This window comes from Arachis ipaensis, chromosome B10 (assembly GCF_059453495.1).
Source record: "Arachis ipaensis isolate K30076 ecotype BB chromosome B10, ASM5945349v1, whole genome shotgun sequence".
Lineage (NCBI taxonomy): Eukaryota > Viridiplantae > Streptophyta > Magnoliopsida > Fabales > Fabaceae > Arachis > Arachis ipaensis.
The window spans coordinates 25,213,785-25,235,772 of NC_142435.1; the positions used below are offsets into that span (position 1 = coordinate 25,213,785).

General features: G+C 35.3%; 3 protein-coding genes across 3 annotated transcripts; 1 reads left to right on the forward strand and 2 right to left on the reverse strand.

Annotated features, from left to right (window-relative positions):
* Nucleotides 1–1,288: 1,288 nt before the first annotated feature.
* On the forward strand, nt 1,289–7,866 carry LOC107623007 (carbamoyl phosphate synthase small chain, chloroplastic). The gene is made up of 11 exons (XM_088507086.1): nt 1,289–1,743; nt 4,631–4,804; nt 5,148–5,274; nt 5,372–5,460; nt 5,599–5,659; nt 5,749–5,816; nt 5,909–6,037; nt 6,204–6,310; nt 6,401–6,748; nt 7,229–7,394; nt 7,484–7,866. The coding sequence occupies exons 2-11, from the start codon at nt 4,687–4,689 to the stop codon at nt 7,555–7,557; spliced, it is 1,287 nt and encodes a 428-aa protein (XP_088363212.1). The 5' UTR covers nt 1,289–1,743; nt 4,631–4,686; the 3' UTR covers nt 7,558–7,866.
* A 6,674-nt stretch (nt 7,867–14,540) lies between these two features.
* Nucleotides 14,541–15,440, reverse strand: LOC107620396 (uncharacterized). Its single transcript, XM_021114045.2, has one exon. It carries the CDS (start codon nt 15,438–15,440, stop codon nt 14,541–14,543), a length of 900 nt encoding a protein of 299 aa, XP_020969704.1.
* Nucleotides 15,441–15,452: 12 nt separating this feature from the next.
* LOC107620395 (uncharacterized) lies at nt 15,453–16,473 on the reverse strand. Its single transcript, XM_016322559.1, has 3 exons — nt 16,392–16,473; nt 15,963–16,219; nt 15,453–15,863 (listed from the first exon to the last, which is right to left on the reverse strand). Exons 1-3 carry the CDS (start codon nt 16,471–16,473, stop codon nt 15,453–15,455), a joined length of 750 nt encoding a protein of 249 aa, XP_016178045.1.
* Nucleotides 16,474–21,988: the final 5,515 nt, after the last annotated feature.

Sequence of the window (21,988 nt, forward strand, 5' to 3'; positions counted from 1 at the left end):
CTTTGCGTTCTTTCTTCTTGGTTTTATTTCTCTCAAGAGAGTAAATCAAGAAAAATTTTGAGAAAATGAAATAAGAAGGATAAGCTGAAGAAAAAAAGATGAAAAAGAAGAAAATGAAGCGGAAGATGAGGATGAGAAATTCAAGCCAAACGAAACCAAATAAACCTAAATTAAACTAAGAAATGAACCGAAATTTTTTAAGGAATAAAAAATTTGGTCAATACTTAATAGCAGCATCAAGTGAACCTCAGTTAATTCATAAATTAACCGAAATTAGTTCATATTTGAAAAAAAACTAACTAAACAACCACACATGAACAAGTTCAGCAAATTCAAGCGAAACAAAACCAAATGAACCTAAATTAAATTAAGAAATGAACCGACATTTCTTAAGGAATAAAAAATTTAATCAATACTTAACAGCAGCATCAAGCGAACCTCAGGTAATTCACAAATGAACCAAAATTAGTTTAGATTTGAACAAAAACTAACTAAACAACCACACATGAACAAGTTCAACAAATTCAAGTGAGACGAAACTAAATGAACCTAAGTTAAACCAAGAAATGAACCGAAATTTCTTAAGGAATAAAAAATTTGGTCAATACTTATCAGCAGTATCAAGTGAACCTCAATTAACACACAAATGAATCGAAATTAGTTTAGCTTTGAACAAGCAATCAAAAGACTCAATCATCGACAAAAACACATCCAATTCATTTCTGGATCCAAATGAACCTCAAATAAACTAAAAAATGAACCGAAATTATTTAATAATGAGACTAGAGAAAATCAGAACCAATAAAGATGTTAGCAAAATGTTGGTGTTGTTAGTGATGACGATAATAAAAGAGAAAGATAACAAAAATGGAAAAGAAGAATAAGCAACATCGGGAAGAAGAAAAACCTGCATGCGCGAAGCGACGACAATGAATATGCGCGCGTGAATTTAAAATAGAAGCGACGACAGTGAGCGCGCGTGAATTTAAAATATTTGGTTGGACTTGGTTAGAGTTATGACTTTGAGGTAGAAATTTATTCTTATTGAATATTATTGACTAATTTGTTAAGAATATGGATGAGTTCAATTTTAAAATTTCTATTGATAGGTTAGTTCAGGTTATGAAAACCGGGAGGACAAGAATTACGGTTCGATTAGAAATTATAATCGCCGAATTTAGAAACCATTTTTGAACAGTCGAACCGGCTGAAAATTGGTCGGTCGAACCGAACCGCAGTACGACCAGTTTTCACCTTTTGAATAGAAACGACGCCGTTTCGTTCTTAAAAAGAAAAAAAAGGAAGGAGAAACGGTAACCCACTAACCCTAGCCTCCTCTTCGCATTCAGCCACTTTCAGCAGCATTTCCTTCCTCTCGAGCTCCTGAGTCCTTCCTCACTCCCTCAGAATCGCATCACTTGCTCCGTCCACCCACTAACCTCCATAGTTCCATCCAAGTCTTCCTTGAAAACCCTAGCCTCCATAGCGCCACCGCTCGTCTCACCGTCGCCGCTTGGTTCGTGGTGGTCGTTTGCCAATCCTCCTGGTTCGTCGTGCTCGAAGGCCCTCCTCGCGTCGCCAGCGTCTCCAGGTCCTGTTCCGCAGCTCTTCGCTCGTCGTCTGTTCGTCGGGTTCGTCAGCTCGCCAGCTCCCGTCGTCTGTCGCCAGCTCGCCAGTGTTCGTTGCCAGCTTCCTGTCGTCCGTCGATCTCCGTCAAATCTCCGCTCCCTGCCCTCGCCGAAGGTAATGCCTCGGATGCACTAGAATTGTTCAGCTCTTGTTCTTGGATGATTGGCTTTGCTCACTGGTTGATAATGAATTTTAACTCTGTTACTGGCTTGTTCTTGGTTGATTGGCTTTGTTCACTGCTTGATAATGAATTTTAAGTCAATTACTGGCTTGTTCTTGGTTGATTAACTCTGTCACTGGCTTACTGCTTGATGATTAATTGATACTCTCATTCTTGCTTGTTCATAGTTGATTAACTCTGTTTCTGAAATTGAAATAATGAATAAGATTACAGGGGTTTTGTGTTTTCGTTGAAATTATTGATAAAAAATGGCTTTGCTGTGCTGCTGCTGCTGTTTTTGAATTTGTGGCTCTGTTGTTTTTGAATTTTTGCTGATGATTTATTGATTTCATGGTTTTTGTTGATTATTTGTGGCTGTTTTTGAATTTTTGTTGATGATTTATTTGATTTCTGGTTCTGTTGTGCGGCCGGTGTTTTTGATTGTGTTAATGAGAGCTGCTGTTTTTTACTGTGATGTTGATTTATTGATTTCAATTACAGATGATTATTTGTTGAATGATTATTTGATATTTGGCTCTGCTGTGCTGCTGCTGCTCTGATTTAATAATAAAATATTGTGTATTATATATATATATATGCTTTCCTCTCCAGTTCGAGTTGTCATATCTATTTGACAATGAGAAACCCAGCTTTACCACCCCTAGTTATATTAATGTATTCAATACACTTGTAACTTGAGTTCTCTGACAAATCACAAATAACAAGCAAAAAGAAATGACTGCCATAATGAAAAGAAACAAAGATGATAGGAAAACTGCGTAAATGCAATAATGCATGCATATATTAGAGGGTATGAAACTGTATTTATGATGTTTTTTTAGCCTCTAATATCATTCTTTAGTATTGAAGTCAGTGATCTTTTGGAATACACTTGATGTAAAGTTTGATAACAAATTTGTAAATTATTAATTTGGAAGATAACATTTCATGTAGTATTTTAAATTTGGAAGATATTTTAAGATTTATATTTAGACTATAATTCTATTTTAGGATGTTTATTTATAATTTATTTATTATTTTATTCTAAAACGATTTTCTGGTTGAACCAAGGTTGGACCGATTAGACTAGTGAACCAGTGACTAGAGCGGTTCGATAACTGGTCCGGTTCTCAGAACCTTGGATTTTTGCCTCTCTTTATGAGGTGAAAACACAGCTTCTAATTAAGTTTGATTAAATTCAGTTGGAGCTCTTTAATCTTTGTGATATCCAAGGTTCTGAAAACCTAACCAGTCATCAAACCGTTCTAGTTATTGGTTCACTAGTTTATTGCTTCAATTAGTTCAACCGATGGTTCAACCGAAATAACTGTTTTATAATAAAATAATAAATAAAATATAAATAAACACATTAAAACATAATTGTAATCTAATATAAATTTTAAAATATCATCCAAAATAAAAGTATTAGATCAACCACAATGTTATAATATCATTCAAATATAAACTCAAAAGTCAAATAACCAAAAAAAAAAAAAAACAACCAAATATAAAATACCAAAAGTAATGGTTGTTTTCTTGCTTTTTCTTTTGTTCATTTGTTGTTCAGATTCAGAGACGTTCCTTCCCTCCTTTGCTTGGTTAGATCAGTATGATTTAATTTATTCATTGAAGATCTTGCTTAGTTTTTTTTGGTGCAGCAAAATCACTTAGTTGGGCATTTGGTTAAATTGGGGATAATTGCACAGAACCATATATGCTTTGAAAGGATGACTGGATGGAGGTTGCAGTTTTTATTTTAGCTGGTTGTTTTAATTAGTAGGTTGCAGTTCCAGTTCTTGTTTCAATTGTGGATTAACTTGTTTTTGTTAACTTGTTTTGTTATCTTGATCTTATTCACTTGTTAATTTGATAACTTGTGATTGTTGGGATGTTGTGCTGTTCTTGACATTTTGATAATTTGTTAATTTGGTAAATTGTTTTTGTTGTGGATTGTTGTTCTTAATTTTGATCTTATTATTGTTGTTTGTCATTGGTTGTTGTTAACTAAATTTTGTTATTGGCTAGATGATAGTATCAATCAATGTAATTCATTATTCTTGACTAATTCATTGTTCTTGACTTCTTGTCATTGGGTTGCTGTTTGATCTTAGATTATTATTTGGGTATTTTGATGATTGATGGCAAATTTTGATGTTGGTATTTTATATTTAGTTGTTTTTTTTTGTTATTTGACTTTTGAGTTTATATTTGAATGATATTATAATATTGTGGTTAATCTAATTCTTTTAATTTGGATGATATTTTAAAATTTATATTAGATTATAATTATGTTTCAATGTGTTTATTTATATTTTATTTATTATTTTGTTATAAAATGGTTATTTCGGTTGAACCAATGAACCAGTGAACCAATAACTAGAACGGTTGGATGACCGGTTCGATTTTCAGAACCTTGGAATAAACATTTAAAGTAAAGCTTCATGCAGGACAATTGTTAAGGGAAATATGCAATGTATTTGTGAAATGCCACCAAATAAACTACAGTGCTAGCAAGCTCAGACCTTACTAGAATTATCATTTAACATTGAACACTTGATCCACGAGATTGTAAATCAATAAATAAAAGGAGAGAAATTTTCCTAATGTTGGTAGTATGTTTATTTTGAGCTCCCCTTAACTTAGCATATTCTAGTATGCATAATGCGTTTTGATTTTCTTCGGTCATAAATTTTTATGTTTAAATTTGTTTGTGAATTTTTAATGATAAATTATAGACAAGTTATTATGTAAAATTGTGAAACTTTGAATTTTATTAGCTTAGAAATTATTGTTGAATTTTTTATAATTTTATTTATATTTAATTAATCGGTTCAACCTCAGTTGAACCATTCAACTATTGAACCAGTCGCTCGATCGGTTCGGTTCTCGCAACCTTGATGGCAACAAAAGCCTTGGCTTTCCCTGTCACTGTGAGTGACCTTTCCAAGCGTTTCGGTTCCAAGTCGGCACAACCCAGTTCCAAAGTTCGCGTTTTTACCCTCAGATGTTCTGCCGGTAACCACCCCAATTTCCTTTTTCTTTATGGGCACCTCAAAGATCTTGTAAAGCAATGTTATTTAAACATGACATTAATTGTTCTTATCTTGTCTTAAATTCTTGAATTTTAACTAATGGGGCCTTGAGTTTTTCTTGTTATTCTAGATAATATTTGAAAGCTTGTTCTTTTCATGCTTTTGTTCTTTCACTCTTGACTTCTTAAGCTGAAGTATGCTTCCTGCTGGCCAAATATATAGACTGTTTTGTTTAGCTTCTGTAAGTTTATGCTTGAAGTGGTTATTAGCCAGATCTTAAAGAAATTGATGCAATGTTTTTTTCCCTGCTTTATAAATGGTTAAAGGAGAAAGACCTTGGAAGACATCAGATGCTAGGCTTGTTTTGGAGGATGGATCAATCTGGAAAGCAAAGTCATTTGGGGCTACAGGAACCCAAGTTGGCGAAGTAGTTTTCAATACATCATTAACTGGGTGAGATGAACTATAAATCCAGTCTTCTTATTGGCATGACTTCAATCTGAGAATGTGCATGTGTGGTTGTTTACCTTGTCATGTATGTGCTTTGCAGGTATCAAGAAATTCTAACTGATCCTAGTTATGCTGGCCAATTTGTGCTAATGACAAACCCACATATCGGTAACACTGGTGTAAATTTTGGTGAGTATTCATATCGTCTCTTGAATTATATTTTATTCTGTGAAGTCAATTATGATAGCCAACCCTACCTAGCGGATAAGGGTTTGTTGTTGTTCTTGTGAAGTCAATTATGAATACATGTTTATGCTACCATGCTAGATGATGAGGAATCAAGACAATGCTTCCTTGCGGGTTTAGTAATTAGAAGCTTGAGTATCAGGTTTTGTTGACATTCTCCGGAATTGCTTTTCGTCAATTTAGCTTTACTTTTTTAGTCAACTAACTCTCTTCTTGCAATAAGTAATTCAGCACCTCAAACTGGAGATGTACAGAAACTCTAGGTGACTACTTAGCAAAAAGGAATATCATGGGAATTTGTAAGTATTTTTTAATAGTTCTTTGAGAAAGTCTATTATGTAAAAATTTCTTGTTTTGGTTTCAACGTTGTTGAAAATTTGGTGTGCAACAGATGATGTTGATACACGTGCAATCACCCGCAGATTACGGGAAGATGGCAGCCTTATTGGTGTCTTGAGCACTGACAATTCCAAAACTGACGAAGAACTACTTAAGATGTCTCAATCTTGGGACATTGTTGGTAAGCATACGAACATCTGTTTTCGTAATATTCTTGAGACATGATACATGATAGAGCGCAATGACGTCGTTTGATCCTTGTAGCCGACCCAACTTAGTGGGAAAAGGCTTTATTGTTGTTGTTGTATGGAACTACATGGATCATGGATGCTTTTCAATATTTTTAGGTATTGATCTTATAAGCGGAGTATCATGCAAAACTCCACATGAATGGGTTGATAAAACAGAGCAAGAATGGGAATTTAATTCTAAAGTGCCTCAGGAGACATTCCATGTAAGCATAACCACTGGTATTACTATTGCTTCCTTTTTTGTATAATATTGGTAATTTAATATGCCCTTCATTCTGGTTTATGCATTATAGGTTGTTGCCTATGATTTTGGAATAAAGCAAAATATACTCAGAAGACTCGCATCTTATGGCTGCAAAATCACTGTTGTACCATCTACATGGCCAGCATCAAAAACTTTGAAGATGAAGCCAGATGGGGTGCTTTTCAGCAATGGCCCTGGAGATCCTTCTGCTGTTCCGTATGCTGTGGAGACAGTAAGGGATATTATAGGGAAGGTCCCTGTCTTTGGAATTTGCATGGGCCATCAACTGCTTGGCCAAGCTTTAGGAGGCAAAACCTTTAAGATGAAATTTGGTCATCATGGAGGAAATCATCCTGTTCGTAACCTTCGAACAACCCATGTTGAGATTAGTGCTCAGGTATGTGGCTCTCGGACTTCTCTCTCGCCTAAGTATGTCAATGAATGTATCTGAATAGATTGATTTTAGGCGTATATAATTCATATTGATTGTTGGCACTACCTTGCTTCCATCTTAAAAATGAAAGTAAACAAGACACTGAAGTCTTACGAGTGAGATATGGAGGAACTGCTTACATTTTGGTAATGACTCACATGTAATTGTCTTCATATGAAGTTTGATAGTTTAGAATTGTGAGATGATTTGACGTTTGACTAAATTGCAATTGAATGAATTTTCAAATATCAACATCTCATGAAGACAACTTTGCATGCGAGTTTTCACCTTACATTTTTACACTATAGCAGTGGCAGTTTGAATGGAAAAACCCTTTAGTTTGTAAATCTGCTTTAGGAACTTAGTCCATGTCTGTATCGTCTACAAATGGTTAATTGTTATCGCATTGTATGTATAATGGTAAATTGCTTTATAAACTGGCAGAACCACAATTATGCGGTTGACCCTGCCACTTTGCCAGAAGGAGTGGAGGTTACTCATATTAACCTCAATGATGGAAGCTGTGCTGGTCTTGCCTTCCCTGCTAAGAGAATAATGTCTCTCCAGTACCACCCAGAAGCATCCCCAGGACCCCATGATTCGGATTACGGTAAGAGACTAGCAGCTTGGTTATTTTTTACTTTTAATTTGGATCTGATGAATAATAGATAATAATATGGCATTTGTTGATGATTGCAGCATTCAGGGAGTTTGTATATCTAATGAGGCAGGAAAAAAGAAAGAAATCTGAGCCCCAATTATCAACAGTGTAAACCATATTCATTCTATGCTTTGTAATGTAAACAGTTGGGGTGATTATTACCCCGCTAGATGATGGATATCACTGCACTTAGAATAATAAGTACTTCATTATTGTCTCCACGGCTTGATCTGTAATTGTGATTTGTGAACAAAACGATCAAGCTGTATTTGTTTTAGTTCTAAAAGCAGTAATCTCAAGTTAACTTACTATTTTGCTTGATCCACCGAGCAGTATAAACCAATGTAATCAAGTTACAATTTCCAAATCGAATTGTTAGATATTTTAAATTTTGAATTGGAAATTTGATCGAATTTTAAAATTCATAGTTATAATGCAAAATTATATATATATATAGGGAACGAAAGTGACCGAAGAATGGAGGGGGAGATAAGCTAATTGATGATGTGTGGAGAGACAAGAGGAAGCTGACTGAAAAGAAGAGACCTTGCATTGTTGGTGGGATTTTGTTTTCACATCTTGGTGAAAATCTCTCCCTGACAATTATAATTTAGGTGAATTCTATGGTGTAGAAAGAAAAATTTTTCTACACCTATAGAATACTTGTGGCATAATATAGGAAGGACATGTGGACATTTGTAAAATACATTTTCGTGGATAAATGTCCACATGTCCTTCTTATGCTATGCCACAAGTATATTATAGGTGTAGAAAATTTTTTCTTTCTATATCATAAAATTCACCTATAATTTAACTTAAAAGAAAGATGCTATTTGGTACAATAGTTTCTTATTTATATAGTGTAGAAGTTGCTCTATGACAAATGTCTAGTTAGGAGACCAGAAATGATACTCGTTCTACCATGTAGAAGTTGCTGTATGACAAGTGTCTAGTTAGGAGACCAGAAATAATATTCTACGGTGTTTGTTTGTTTGTATAATTAGGTTTAGTTAAATTAATTAATGAGATGGAGTTAGGCCTCGTTTTGTTGGGCTTTTGATATTGTTGAATTAGAAGACAAAATAATTTTTATTGTATTAAATTATTTGGTACTGAAATATAAATTTAATTTCAAAATCTCTTCAACGAAAAAGAAAAAAAAAAAAATTCAAAACCCAGGAAAAAGATTAATTTGACCTATACATCTTTATTCTTCTCATAACAGAATATATCCTTAAATTGTTTTCATTAGTCTAATAATTATTTATTTCATATAACTTTTAAATTCTTCAAGTTAGAATTATAATTAGTTATTTAATATTATTTCACATCTACTTAAAAATACCCTTTAAAAAGTCTAGAGTAAATTTTTAACCTGTATCTAAATTAGCTATAAATTTATCGTCCTTACATTTTATAATATATCAATTAATCAATTATTCATTTAATTTACCAGATTTATTTATATTAACTGTCAAAATTTCTTTCTACTAATTATAAATACTTAACTATGGGGTTTTCTAAAGTGGTATGTTATTTTGGTCCAATAATATTAATTTAGCAAGCCTAATTATGGGTTGATAGGTGAGCTTTTTTGGGATAATTTACATCAATCAATTTATTAGAGATTAATTTTTATGAAGATGTTTTAAATAGAAATTGATTACAAGCATGTCCTAAATAAATTTATATAAATCGAATTTAGCAGAAACTTGATTTAAGTATTTACATATAAATCGAATCACCTTTATTTAATTTACTACTTGTACAAATAATTAATATTTTCTATTTAGCTTCAAATAAAATATTTATTCTGACCGTAAAAAATTTGAAGTTTTAACTCCTATGTCACTTTAGAGGGTTATACTTTACAATAACTTTTTTAACATCAAAAGTCCCACTAATGATTCTTTAGATGCTAATGAGTCAAAGAATGATTTTTAATGAATTTTAAAAAGTTGTTTATTGTTTCGTTTTAAATTCATAAGTTTGTAAAAATATAGATCTTTTGAAATTTGAACTAAACAAAATATGAATTTCTATTCTTATTTGTTTTTATTTTTTTATATTTGATTTGAATTCAAATTGGAGATATTTTCTTATTGATATTTATGTTTTAAAGTTAATGATTAACTTAAAAGTATGAAATGTTAATAATTTATACAAGTAGTAATTGAATTAGGTTGATTCAATTTACTAAGTATATGTTGTACAAGTACTAAATCAATAAGGTTAATTCGATTTTCATGTAAATGTTTAAATCGAGTCTGCCTTATTTGATTTTTATGGATCTATTTAGGACAGACGTGTAACTAATTTCTATTCAAGACATCGGTATAAAATTGATTTTTAATTATGAACCGAAGCATAAAAATATAACTTACTGTCATAATAATACTCAACAAAGTATACTAATAAAAAATAGATAATTTTTATATTTTATCGAATCCAAAATAAAAAGAAATATAAGAACTGAGATAAATTTTTTATATAATAAACACTTATTAGTATTTTTTTAATAAAAAAATATTAATTATAATTATATATATCAATGAATATATAATATTAAATCTGATTATATAATATTTTAATTTTCGCTCTCTCTTCTATCAAATTCCTAGATCCGTCCGTGCCTATGGCTACATTAGAAAAAGGTTTCTTCATTTGTGCTTTATTAAAGATTGTTGAAGAAAATCATCTCTCTACATATACCGAATTAGAAAGTTCAAAGATTTGAAGATTACAGAACTTTGTAAGAAATCAACATTCAATAAAATTACTTAGAACCAAAGTACAAATAAAGAGCTCAATTCTTGAAGCAAGATAAAAAATGAAAAAAAAAAAAAGTATGGATGCATGTACTGTCATTCTATTTTGCACCGCTGCTGTTGTTAATTTTTGGGAGAAGAAGTCAAATGTCTTGAAGCAAAGTTTTAAATTTTGAAAATTTTACTCATCTATTAAAGGAGTAAACTGCCAAAGATTGAAATAAGAAGTGAGAGCACAAATATGACATACAAGAAAGAGCCAACCATGTTTGCATGGGAATCGATGAATGAGCCTCGATGCACCTCAGATTCTTCGGGATTGGATACAAGAAATGGCATTCCATGTGAAGAAGATTGATCCAAAGAACCCAGTAGAAATTGGAGTTGCAGGATTTTATGGGCCCTCAACCCCTCACAGAGCTTAGTTGAATCCAAATTCATATGCAACACAAGTTGGAACTGATTTAATTAGGAACCACCAGGTTCTTGGTGTTGACTTTGCTTCTGCTCACATATATGCTGACTCTTGGTATCTCATCTCCCAAATTACTCTACAAAACTTTTTTTGAATCATGATTATATTTTAGTCTTGATTTTTTTTAACAGTTAGTTATTCTAAATCTTTAAATTACAAAACAAATCAATCTCTTTGTAAATTTTAGAAGTTTAAAGTGAATACAAAAATATTATCTTTTACAATTTTTAAAATTAATATATAAGAGATAAAAAATTTTTAATTTAAGTTTTCTTTATAAGAGTGACATTTTAAAACTTAGGGATAAGTATTGTTTTGATCCTTAATGTTGAGGGTCAGAATCAAAATCGTCCCCAACGTAATTTTTGATTTAGAATATTCTTAACGTTTTTTTTTCCATATTAAAATCGTCCTTTTAACTTTTTCCGGACAAAAATACCCTTCACCACCACCAGCACCTTTACCTCCACCACTTCCACCATCAAGAATAACAACATCAATGAAATCAACACAAATTCAACAAATCAACAAATCAACACAAATTCAACAACCAAATTAACACACAACAACAATAAAATCAAAATCAGAATTAAAAGTAAAAGCAGAAGTGATGGGTGGAAAAATGCCGGTTAAGAATTTCTAAAAATTGTTTTCTAAAATGGCGTTGCGAGCAAAGTCTTAACCGACGAAATTCCCACTATCAATTTAGAAGTGTGTCACAATTAAGAATAAATAACCGGGAGTAGAATCTCGGATCGTCTCCCAAAGAGTAGATACAATGATGTAAATTATTGGTCAGGAATTTTCTGAATATTTTTGAAGTTTGAGAACGAAAAAATAAACGACTAGGAATTGAAGCATTGAATAATAACAAGGGATGTTATGTATTTAATAAAAAGGTCTTGGCTAGAAGTAAAAATTGGAGTTCCTATCCTTGTTGATTTTTTCCAAATATAATAGTAAAAGTTTATTGCGTCCACTTAGTTATCCTCTAACTAATAAAGGAAAGTCAAGTGGGTAACACTAACTCTGATTCACAAGTCCTAGTCACTTCCTAGGAAAGGACTAGAGTTGGTGAAAATAAGCCAGCCAGCAATTCCCAATTACAAATTGATACTTGAGTATTACAACTGAAGGGTTTCCAATTAATCAACTCCCAAACCAAGTTGAAATATCTACTCCACTAACATGAATGCTATTTTCACAAACATGTAAAGGGAGTAAATAAAAGACATGGTAATTATAATAAATTAATAAATTCAAAATTGGCAATGACGATTAATTAAAAAGGGATTAAACAAGCAATAGAATTAAATATAAAAATAATTCATTGTATTGATAAATTCAAAAGTAACAAAATCCAAACATGAATTCAAGTAACTAAATGAAAAAACAAAGGAGTAGAAGTAATAGAAAAGCAAACTATGACGATAATAACTCCACTTGAAGGTAGTAATAGCTCTCTCCAAATCCAACATGAAGATGAACTAAGAATGCTAAGAACCCTAGGCGAAGTAGTGTTTCTCTCTCTAGAATTCAAAACTAAAAACTAAAACAAAGTGAAAATGAAAATGTGTTCAGTCTCAACTACACCCCTGTCTCTAGTCTGCGTTTTTGGGCTTGAAACTGGGTCCAAATCAGCCCAAAAATTGCCCCCAGCGAGTTCTGATAAGTGCACTGTCACGCATACGCGTCGCTGAACTCCTGCGCTGGTCACGCGTACGTGTTGCTGTGAGATGCTCAATTTCACGCGCACGCATCACCCATGCGTGCGCATCGCTCCTCGCTTCTCAGCTCCTTAGTTTCTTGTGTTTCTTCCACTTTGACATGCTTCCTCTTCATCCTTTAAGCCATTCATGCCCTGTAAACCTGAAAACACTTAACAAACATATCACAGCATCGAATGGTACAAAGGAGAATTAAAAATTAATAATTTTAAGGGTTAGGAAGCATATTTTCAATCATAGCACAAAAATTAGAAAGGAAATGAAAAACATGCAATTTACATGAATAAGTGTGAGAGAAGTTGACAAAACTCACTCAGTTTAGTCCAAAATATATCATAAAATAGTGGTGTATCAAGAAGCAGTCACAGAAGCAGAAAAAGCAGAAATAGAAACTCAAATAGAAGCTCAAGCAGAAGCAGAAAGCAGAGGCCAAAGCAAGGAGCAAAAGCCGAAGCAAGAAGAAGAAACAGATGCAGAAGAAGAAGCAGATGCAGAAGTCGAATAAGAAGAAGAAGCAGAAGAAGAAGCAGATTCAGAAGAAGAAGCAGATGCAGAAGCCGAAGTAGAACCATCGGCGCTTCCCTGACGGCAGCTCGTGGGCGAATCGGCGGCGACGGCTCAACAGTGTGGTCTCCCGATGACGACGCGACGGCGGCGGCGAGCCCTAGCAGTGCCGGCGCATCTCCCTTCCCTCTTCTCTTCTCCCCCGTCGCAGCCCCTCTCTCCTTTCTTCTTTCTTTCGGCGACGGCGACGGCAGCTCCAAGCTTCGCCGGCGCTGTCCCCCATCCCCCCTCCCCCCTCCCCCCTTCCCCCCATCCCCCCTCTTCCTTTCCCCTTTCCCTCCCCTCCCCTTTCGTGTACCCTTTTCCTTTTCCCCTTCCCAACGCGTTCTTTTCTTTTATTTTTTTTAAATTTTATAATTTTTTTATTAAACTAGGGGTAGTTTAGGAATAAAATTAAAAATTTTATTAAAAAAGACAATTTTAATTAATACGAAAAAATGTTAAGCATGATTCTAAATAAAAAATTACGTTGGGACAGTTTCGATCCTGACCCTCAACATTAGGGACCAAAACAATACTTATCCCTAAAACTTATTACTAAAATATCACTATTTTTAAATTATTTACTCATATGACACTTTGTCATGATAACAACTATTTTTTGTGTGTGATGATTGAGAGATGCTAAATTAGTATACACTTCTTGTGAAACTGCCAAACCAACTAGCGCATCTAGTATTAAACATGTTCAGGTCGATACTCTAGTTGGTTTAGCTATTTTATTGAGAAGGCGAATACCAATTTAACGCATTTAGTCAGCGCATGAAAAAAAACTAGTAGTCATCATATAAAAACAGTAATATTTGAATAAACAATTTGAAAAAAAATTGCATTTTGATAATAAATTTTAGAAAGACAACAGGTTGATAAAAGAACCGAGGTCCTTATCATTATGGAAAAAAAGTTATCTTTGTATTTATATATTTATCCTTATGTCAAAAAATTTATCTTTGTGTTTATATATTTATATAGGTAATAAGAGAAGGTATTTTTTTTTTCAGTACTTTTTTTTATATATATAAAACCATTAATAGTATATCTTGTAATAACTCCTTAATTATGAATTACGAAAATTGAAGGATCTCACAGCAAATTTTTGAAAACCATCTAAAATTCGTAATATTATAGATGCAATCCCATATAGAAGACGCAGAAAAGCATCTGGGAATGCCAATAATCTTTGCAGAATTCGATGTATCATCAAAGGACCATATGGCTACAATGCAACATATAGAGACAACCTTATAACAAGTGTGTACAAAAAAATCTTAAACTCCATAAAGAAAGGAGGAAGTGGTGGCGGAACACTCTTGTAAGAAGAAAGTCATTTATGATCCTGATGATGAATTCTAGATTCTGATCCATGTATTAATACTAGTTTTAAGACCCGTGCCGGGTACAGGGACATAAAAGAAATGGCTACTGAGCATAAAGAACAATGTTCAGTTGCTGCAATATTCAACAATAGCATATTCATAAGAATTAACATAAGTATTAGGGATACGGAATGCAAATAACATCTTGAGAAGATGAGCAAAGAGCCACACAACAAACATACCATTCAAGGTAGAATGAAAGGTAGTAAGCCGGTAAAAACCTCTCTATAGACAACATTAATAGTATGATTTGAGACTGTGCCGTTAGAGCCAACAGATAATATCTTCAGTCCATAATGCATACTGACCTGAGAGAGTGTAACATAAAGCTGACCATGAGTGAAAACAGGTCTTGGAAGATACACGCCAATAGTTGACAGTGTTTGTCCTTGGGACTTGTTTATGGTCATTGCAAAGCAAAGCGCAACCGGAAATTGTCGTCGAGTAAACCTGATTGATAATGTCTCATTATTAGGGGCCATGTTCATCTTGGGAATAAAGACAACCTCACCAGTATTACGACCTGCTAATATGACACACTCAATGAAATGGTCGCCGAGACGTCTAACTTGCATTCGCGTACCGTTGCATAGTCCATTGGATTGGTCAATATTGCGAAGAAGCATCACAGGAACACCAATTTTAAGAACTAACATGTGTTGGGGAATTCCAGAACAATTCAATGCATTCAACGACTCTATGCTCATTGTATATAATTCAGATTCCAAGTGACCATCTTCATTAAGTAGTGTATCAGAGCTCAAGTAAACTCTCTCCTTGCCAGGGATCAAAGACATCACATGATTGTTAACTTCAGTAATAACATCAAGTGTTGGTGCTAATATACTGCTGCCCTTAAAATAATCCACGCTAGAAGAATGGAGTAAAATGTCAGGATAAACAAACAACACCAAATCACGCAGACACAGAGACTCAATATCCAGTAGCAAGTTGTTGGGTATTCTAATAACTGATTCGCCATCGGTACTGTCTCCGAGTAACCCGTCACCTATTTGAAGCAGCCAGTCAACAAATTCCTCTAACTGTACATTGTGGATATCTTGCGAACCATGACCCAGCCTCATGTTTTCAGTCAATTACAACACTTGGCAACATTGCCACAGGTTTGAAGCATTAATACACGAATAAACAATCTCCTCCCAGGAACCACGAGGAATCACAGACAATATCTGACGAAAATTATCTCCTAGAACAACAGTTTTTCCACCGAATGAAGCATTAGGATTATATCCATGATCAAAACAAAGAACATCCTTAAGGCACTTGTCGAGCGCTTCAAAGTAAAATTTATTTAACATTGGTGCTTCATCCCATATAATTAATTTTGCAGATGAAATAAGATGCGCGAGGGGTGTGCCTTGCCTTATATTACAAATGGAGTATTGGTTAACACTGAGTGGAACCTTAAAGCGTGAATAAGCAATTCGCCCATTAGGCAACAACAGCGCTGCAATGCCACTGGATGCCACGTTGAGAACAATATGACCCTTCGACCTTATTGAAGCAGACAATGCATTTCATAGAAAAGTCTTCCCAGTTCTACCATATCCACAAACAAAGAAAAAACCACTAGTGCCACGACTGACTGCATTGGCTATTGTGTCGAATGCAACACGCTGGTCTCGATTCAAGCAGGAAACCAAATCGACAGAAATACTTTCCAACTCTGTCTTATCAAAATTGAGCTCATCAAAGAAGACTGTGTCGGGAGGGTCAGTCGAATCTACCGAATCAGGAAATGGCATGTCAGTAAATTCTTTTAGGGTCCTACCGTTCGGCTGCAGAAGTTTTTCAATTTTGGCAAGCGTGGTAGACTTAATCTCATCGATGGAACGCTGGAAACCTAAAAACAAAATAGAAGAGAGTTACATCGCAAACTATTTTGCCATGGTGATAAAGGAAAAATAATAAATGCATAACACACAGCAGGAGAATGAAAAAAGGGAAGTTTTTAAATTGCTTGGTATGATTTTGGCGAGATAGCAACATAATAGTAAAAAAAATGCAAAGTTTACCCAAGTTGTGTCTTCCGTAAAGCATCGAGCTGTTTGCACAATGTTGCCAACATTGTTCCCACACCATGTCGGGATGGACCATGTTATTTGACATCAAAAGCATTGTAAACAACCTCCTGATATAATTCGGTGAAGCCCACGCATTGGCTTCATTAATTGCATCAATAAATTCCCTATCGTCTTGTAACAACCCTAGAGCATAACAGGCTTCTTTGAATGTATATTCACAATGCCACCAACAGAATGGACATCAACAAATGTCTGGCACCCTTTCTGATAGTTCAATAACAAACAAAGGTAGTACTCCTCTCCATGCGAGTGAGGAATATGTGTGAGGCGACCAATCACATGCCCTTGCTTTCGCTGCTTCCACATATGCCCCTGCTTATCCCAAACAAAAAACGATGGCATCTCCGCGTAGGTAAGTGTACAGGCCATATCAAAATCCTTGTTAGCCTTAAACCAGCCGATAAACATACCATCCTTTGAGACTGCAGTCTCGATTACATTCTCAATAAGCTGATGATCTTCGTACAAAATATTCTGTTCATTCGGCAAGTGGAATGGAAGGCGGATGACGTTAGGCTCTTTGAACTGAATCTTAAACTTGAATAGCCGCCAGGATTCCTCACAAGCAGATATATATCGGCAATCATAGTAGTTTTGGATTTAATCCACAGTGACAACCGAATCAGCTGAATCATGTGGTCGGAAAAATGAAGCTGTGACACGGTCATTACCTTTGTGGACGTACTTAAACAAATACTTAATAGCAGATGTCTGGCAAGTGTACTCGACATTTATGTGACATCCATACTTAAGAAGCAACGTTGCATTGTATGGGACAATAGTCAACATTTCTCTTGCTTGTTGAACAACCATTATCCGACCGTTTATACTTGGGAAAACCTGCACTGTCTATGGTTGTTTTCTCACGGAATGCCACTGGATAGAACTTGGAACACTTCCTGTTAACCATACACGGGCTACTCGTGTTTAAAACCCCACAGGGTCCATGAACCATGAACTTCTGGACTAACCTATGTAGCTTAGGTTACGTGTGTTTGTTGGGTATCTCAGCTAAGATATGATGGTCAATATCATCGGATGATCTAGGCTTCTCGTCTGGCTAAATAAACAATAAAATGTGACAGTGGGGACGGCCACGCTTCTGGAATTCAACTGTGTAAACAACTAAGACAAAGAAAATGGAAAAAAGAATAGAATATGTTAGGAGACAAATAACAACTAACGGAAAAAGGACTAATCTGTTAGCGTGAACTTGAAGACAGTGAATGAAAAACCTTACTTCCTTTAGGCTTTCCAAATATAGACCCATCCTTTAAGCCTTTTAGTAAGGCGTCTAACTTGATCTTGAAAACCCTAGATATGATATCTGGCCTGTCACTTGGCTTTAATGAATAGTTGGCAACGCAATCTTTAATCTCGTTTCAGTCTGGGTTACATGTGATAGTAATAAAATAGCTAGGATAACTGGCATACCTGCAAATAGCAAATGCATCTTTGCAATTGTTGTACATGTACCGGGGATCACCGACAAAGGACTACGGCAGGATAACTCGTTTGCCAGTTCTGGCAGCTTGTGTCTCACCATGAATCAGGCACTCATGACGCCCCTGCAGTTGATGGGAGCGAAACTTGTTCTGGTGGAACCTGTGTTTGTCTTTCAGCTTCTACCATAGTGTAACTATCAACCAAAAAATGTTGGAACAAACATCTTGACTTGAGAAGAACTCGCGACTCCTGTTCCCTCATTTGGATTCGAAAAGACAGAAACTCCCTCATGTTAATCGTTTCTCGCTTATGTAAATATTGCTTAGATCTTTCTTCAAATATTAAGATGTCACTCCGAAAACCATCTTCTCCGTATGGAAATAGCAAGGGGTACTACAGGGCAAGGTACTGGGGATGATTAACGTCTATGCATTTCAACTGATTTGAACGCGTCTGAATGATAACGTCCCTCGCAAGGTTTTCCGTATCAAAATCACCTACAATAAGAGCTGCAACTTCAGACGTTGATGGTAGATTATATCTCCTACCATCTGTATTCCTCTTCTTAATAAGACGAAGCTGTAACGGAGTGGTTGAATCTTCAGCGAACCTTTGCTTAGCATATCGAAAAGACTTAGCAAGAGAATTATGGGAATCAAGCATGTTGCTGAGGTCGGCCACAATTGTCTGATCAATAAGATTGTGTTGATAAGACTGGCTACAATAAACAAAAAATGAAAGACATAATGATAACTCAAGGTCACACCCGAATAAATAATATGATACACATATTAAAATATCAACGGTTCAGCAATTCGCAATAATGGTCAATGAAAACTACTCACCCAATTGCGTCAATCCTATTCTGGACTTCATTTTCCGTATCATGAAAATAGAGCTGTGCAAACTTGGGCTTGCTAGACTGTTGTGGCATCAAACTTCTAATAGAATGGTAATTTTGGCCACTAATAACAAACATCGGGGGAGCAGATCCCTTGTTAGGTGTGTACTGAATCTTCCCAGCCATAGATGTGAAGGAAAAAATACCATTGAAGGCCCTGATATGTTTCTGATAATGCAGAGCTCGTTCATCATCAACATCCAACAACACCCTCAACAATGGAGGCGGAACCGGCAACAAAGGGAGGGTGACCTTCCCACTCATACAACAAATAGCAAATAATATAGTGTTATTGGCTCCACCTTTCGCAAGGCGCTCGTGCATCCACATGTTCGCCCCGCAAAAAACACAGCTTTGCGTGGGTAGCCCAATTGACCAAACGTCTAGTGAACATAAGAAATAAATCAAAATCAAGTGATGCAGGTGTGCAAGAATCGGTCAAAGTATCAAGAAACTCATAATCATAGTCATTGAGAATAAGACCTGGTTCAATAGCAGATGAATCAGAAGCTTGAACTTGGACATCGCTGGCCTCAGGCATGTGAGAATTTGTGAACTGGGACAAAAGGGAATAGCCAACATGCCTGCGTATTTGATCAGAACCAGTTATCAATTGCCTGAGTCAAAACAATTAAAAGAATGTGGGTTAGTGAGTGGAACAATCTGATTCAAGAGCTATGCTCAACCGTGGCTGCCGTTTAGGCTCGCCGAACGGTCTCATACTAATGATGAGCGAAAGCGCACCAGCTAATGCGGAGAAATAATTTCATTGCAGGATAATTGCACGCGTTAGAGTTTCAAGAGAAACGGCTAATTCAGGCATTACTTACGTGGTACGTGTTATGGAACGCTTCTATCTGTCCCCAAACCTAGAAACGTTGCATGAGGGCGAACCTACAGGGAAAACAGGGTGTTATCGGCGGACGGAGAAGCCAATACCATGTTGTGGGGTGGGATAAAAAAAAGGAAAAGAATATAAAAAACGAAACGAAGCAGCACGAGTGATCACAACAACTAAGAGATATCAGCGGTGACTAACGCACGTGGGGGGAATATCCTAACGTTACGTGGAGAGCCAATGAACCAAAGAATAAATTAACAAAGAGAACCAACTTCGAATAACAAAGCAAAGCTAACCTTGCACTACAACAACCGTGGCGGGTGATTTTTCCGGCACACCCATAGTGGTCTGGGGGGACTCATATATCTGTTTGTTAGGATCAGCTGCAACAACAAAAAACATAGTTGAAAGTTTATAAATCATAGATAAACAAATCAGGAAACCAACGACCTTAGGTGCACGCAACATTCCCAACATAAGTTCACATGTTTCTTCGTATGAAGAGAGTGGATCATACACAAAATGAAAGATAGCAAAGAAAAAATGATGACGAACATCGAGCAAATTAAACAATGGATAACCATGAACAAACCATTCTCGGGGAAGGATGGACTCATCAACACGTTTACTCGATGCCTCTTATGACTTAACAAATTCATCCGCCGTTGCCATGCGAACTTAGCTTGGGGGTCCATGGAACCAAGCCAGGGGAAAGAAAGTGGAACCCTTTGGCAAAAGGCTAGATGTGGGGAAGAATTTTGAGATAGGTGTTCAAAATGATTTCAGATAATTGCAAAATTGGACACAGCTTGGGAAGCCAGGAACGACAATACGCACCGCTAAAAGTCAGCAAAGAATGGCAAGCCGGGGGAAGACTGAAAGATCTGCATCAGAAAAGATGTCAAACTTGGACAATAAAACCCACCTGTGCTCAGCCGTTTGGTCAGACTTTGACCATGAAGTAATAGAAACCACTTCACAAAGGGAAAAGATCAATTTGGCATCCCGCGACTCAAACAAATTGAAAATACAATGAGGCCAAGCCATATTCAACCGATCACCTCGAAATGGCAAAAAAGAAAAAAACAAAGGACGAAGTTAGCTGATAGGGGAAAATTGTAATAGCAAAAAGAAACTTATTTGTAACATAAAAAGGAGTACTGGAGCATGGATGCATGAAACCCGTTAAACAAAAGTTCGGTATGACTACTCAGCACATAGCTTCTATATCTAAGGGTAGCAAACAACGAAAACGAATGCTTAGTGAGTTCTGGTCTACAAACAAAGGTGTCACAAGAAAGAATTAGAGTGACTTTTTAGAGGATAGTTGTAACGTACTTTATGTTTACTTCATCTGCAAAAAGGGCCTTGTAACTTATTATGCAGAATCAAAGAAATACTGTCAAATGTGCATTATTCATATAAAACCTATGATAATAATATTTGAGAATTTTCTCAACATAAGGAGAAATCTCTTTGGTAAAAATATCATATTTTAATAGTTTGAAGTTTATTATTGCATATCAGATAATAATTTGAATCCACACTAATTTTCTCTACCTCACAGAATATGACATTCAACCGTTGAGCTAAAATTTGGAGTGTTGGAGCATGCATCCATCTTTCTAGTTTGTAGGTAGATGAGATTTTTCATTGATCTATTGTGCTTTGTTACAATTTATTAGTGCCACCATAATTGATAACAAACTGATGTGCAATCCAAAACCGAGCAGAAGGTAGGACAAAAACATACAACAGAAGAATAAAATCCACCATTGATAAGATATTTTTGCTTATAAATAAGCGGTGTTATCGTTAAATGAGTGGAAAATTAAAACCACTTGGTCTATTTTATCCCACCTCAACATCTTGAATTCTTGATAAACCTCTAAGGTGTAAGCATAGAATCTACGTAGACCATATAATAAAAATGGGCTTTCTATTTAAAGAGAAATCTTTTGGCATTAATGAGAAAATGTAACTACTAATAAATATTGTGTGTCTTCACAGAGTAAAGAGGATCTCGCAAATTCTATTGCGACGTGTGCGTATGAAGTACATGAGGCTTATTCAAATTTAATAGTTCGAATCATGTGACATTATGGTCGGATGGGAGTCTGTTTAACTGATTTACTTTTTTATGTAGCAGCAAGGAAATCTAAAACTTCTTGTCGTAGGCAACTCTGGCATGTGTTCTGCTGGTTGGTTATTGACTGTGTTTAACTAATGTTTATGATGTTTTGAAGGATAGTAGAAGAAAATTATGCATTCAACTAATGTGTAAGAAGTCCCGGGAAACACATTGCAAGGAACCGCTTGGTGATAAATCTATCATCATGC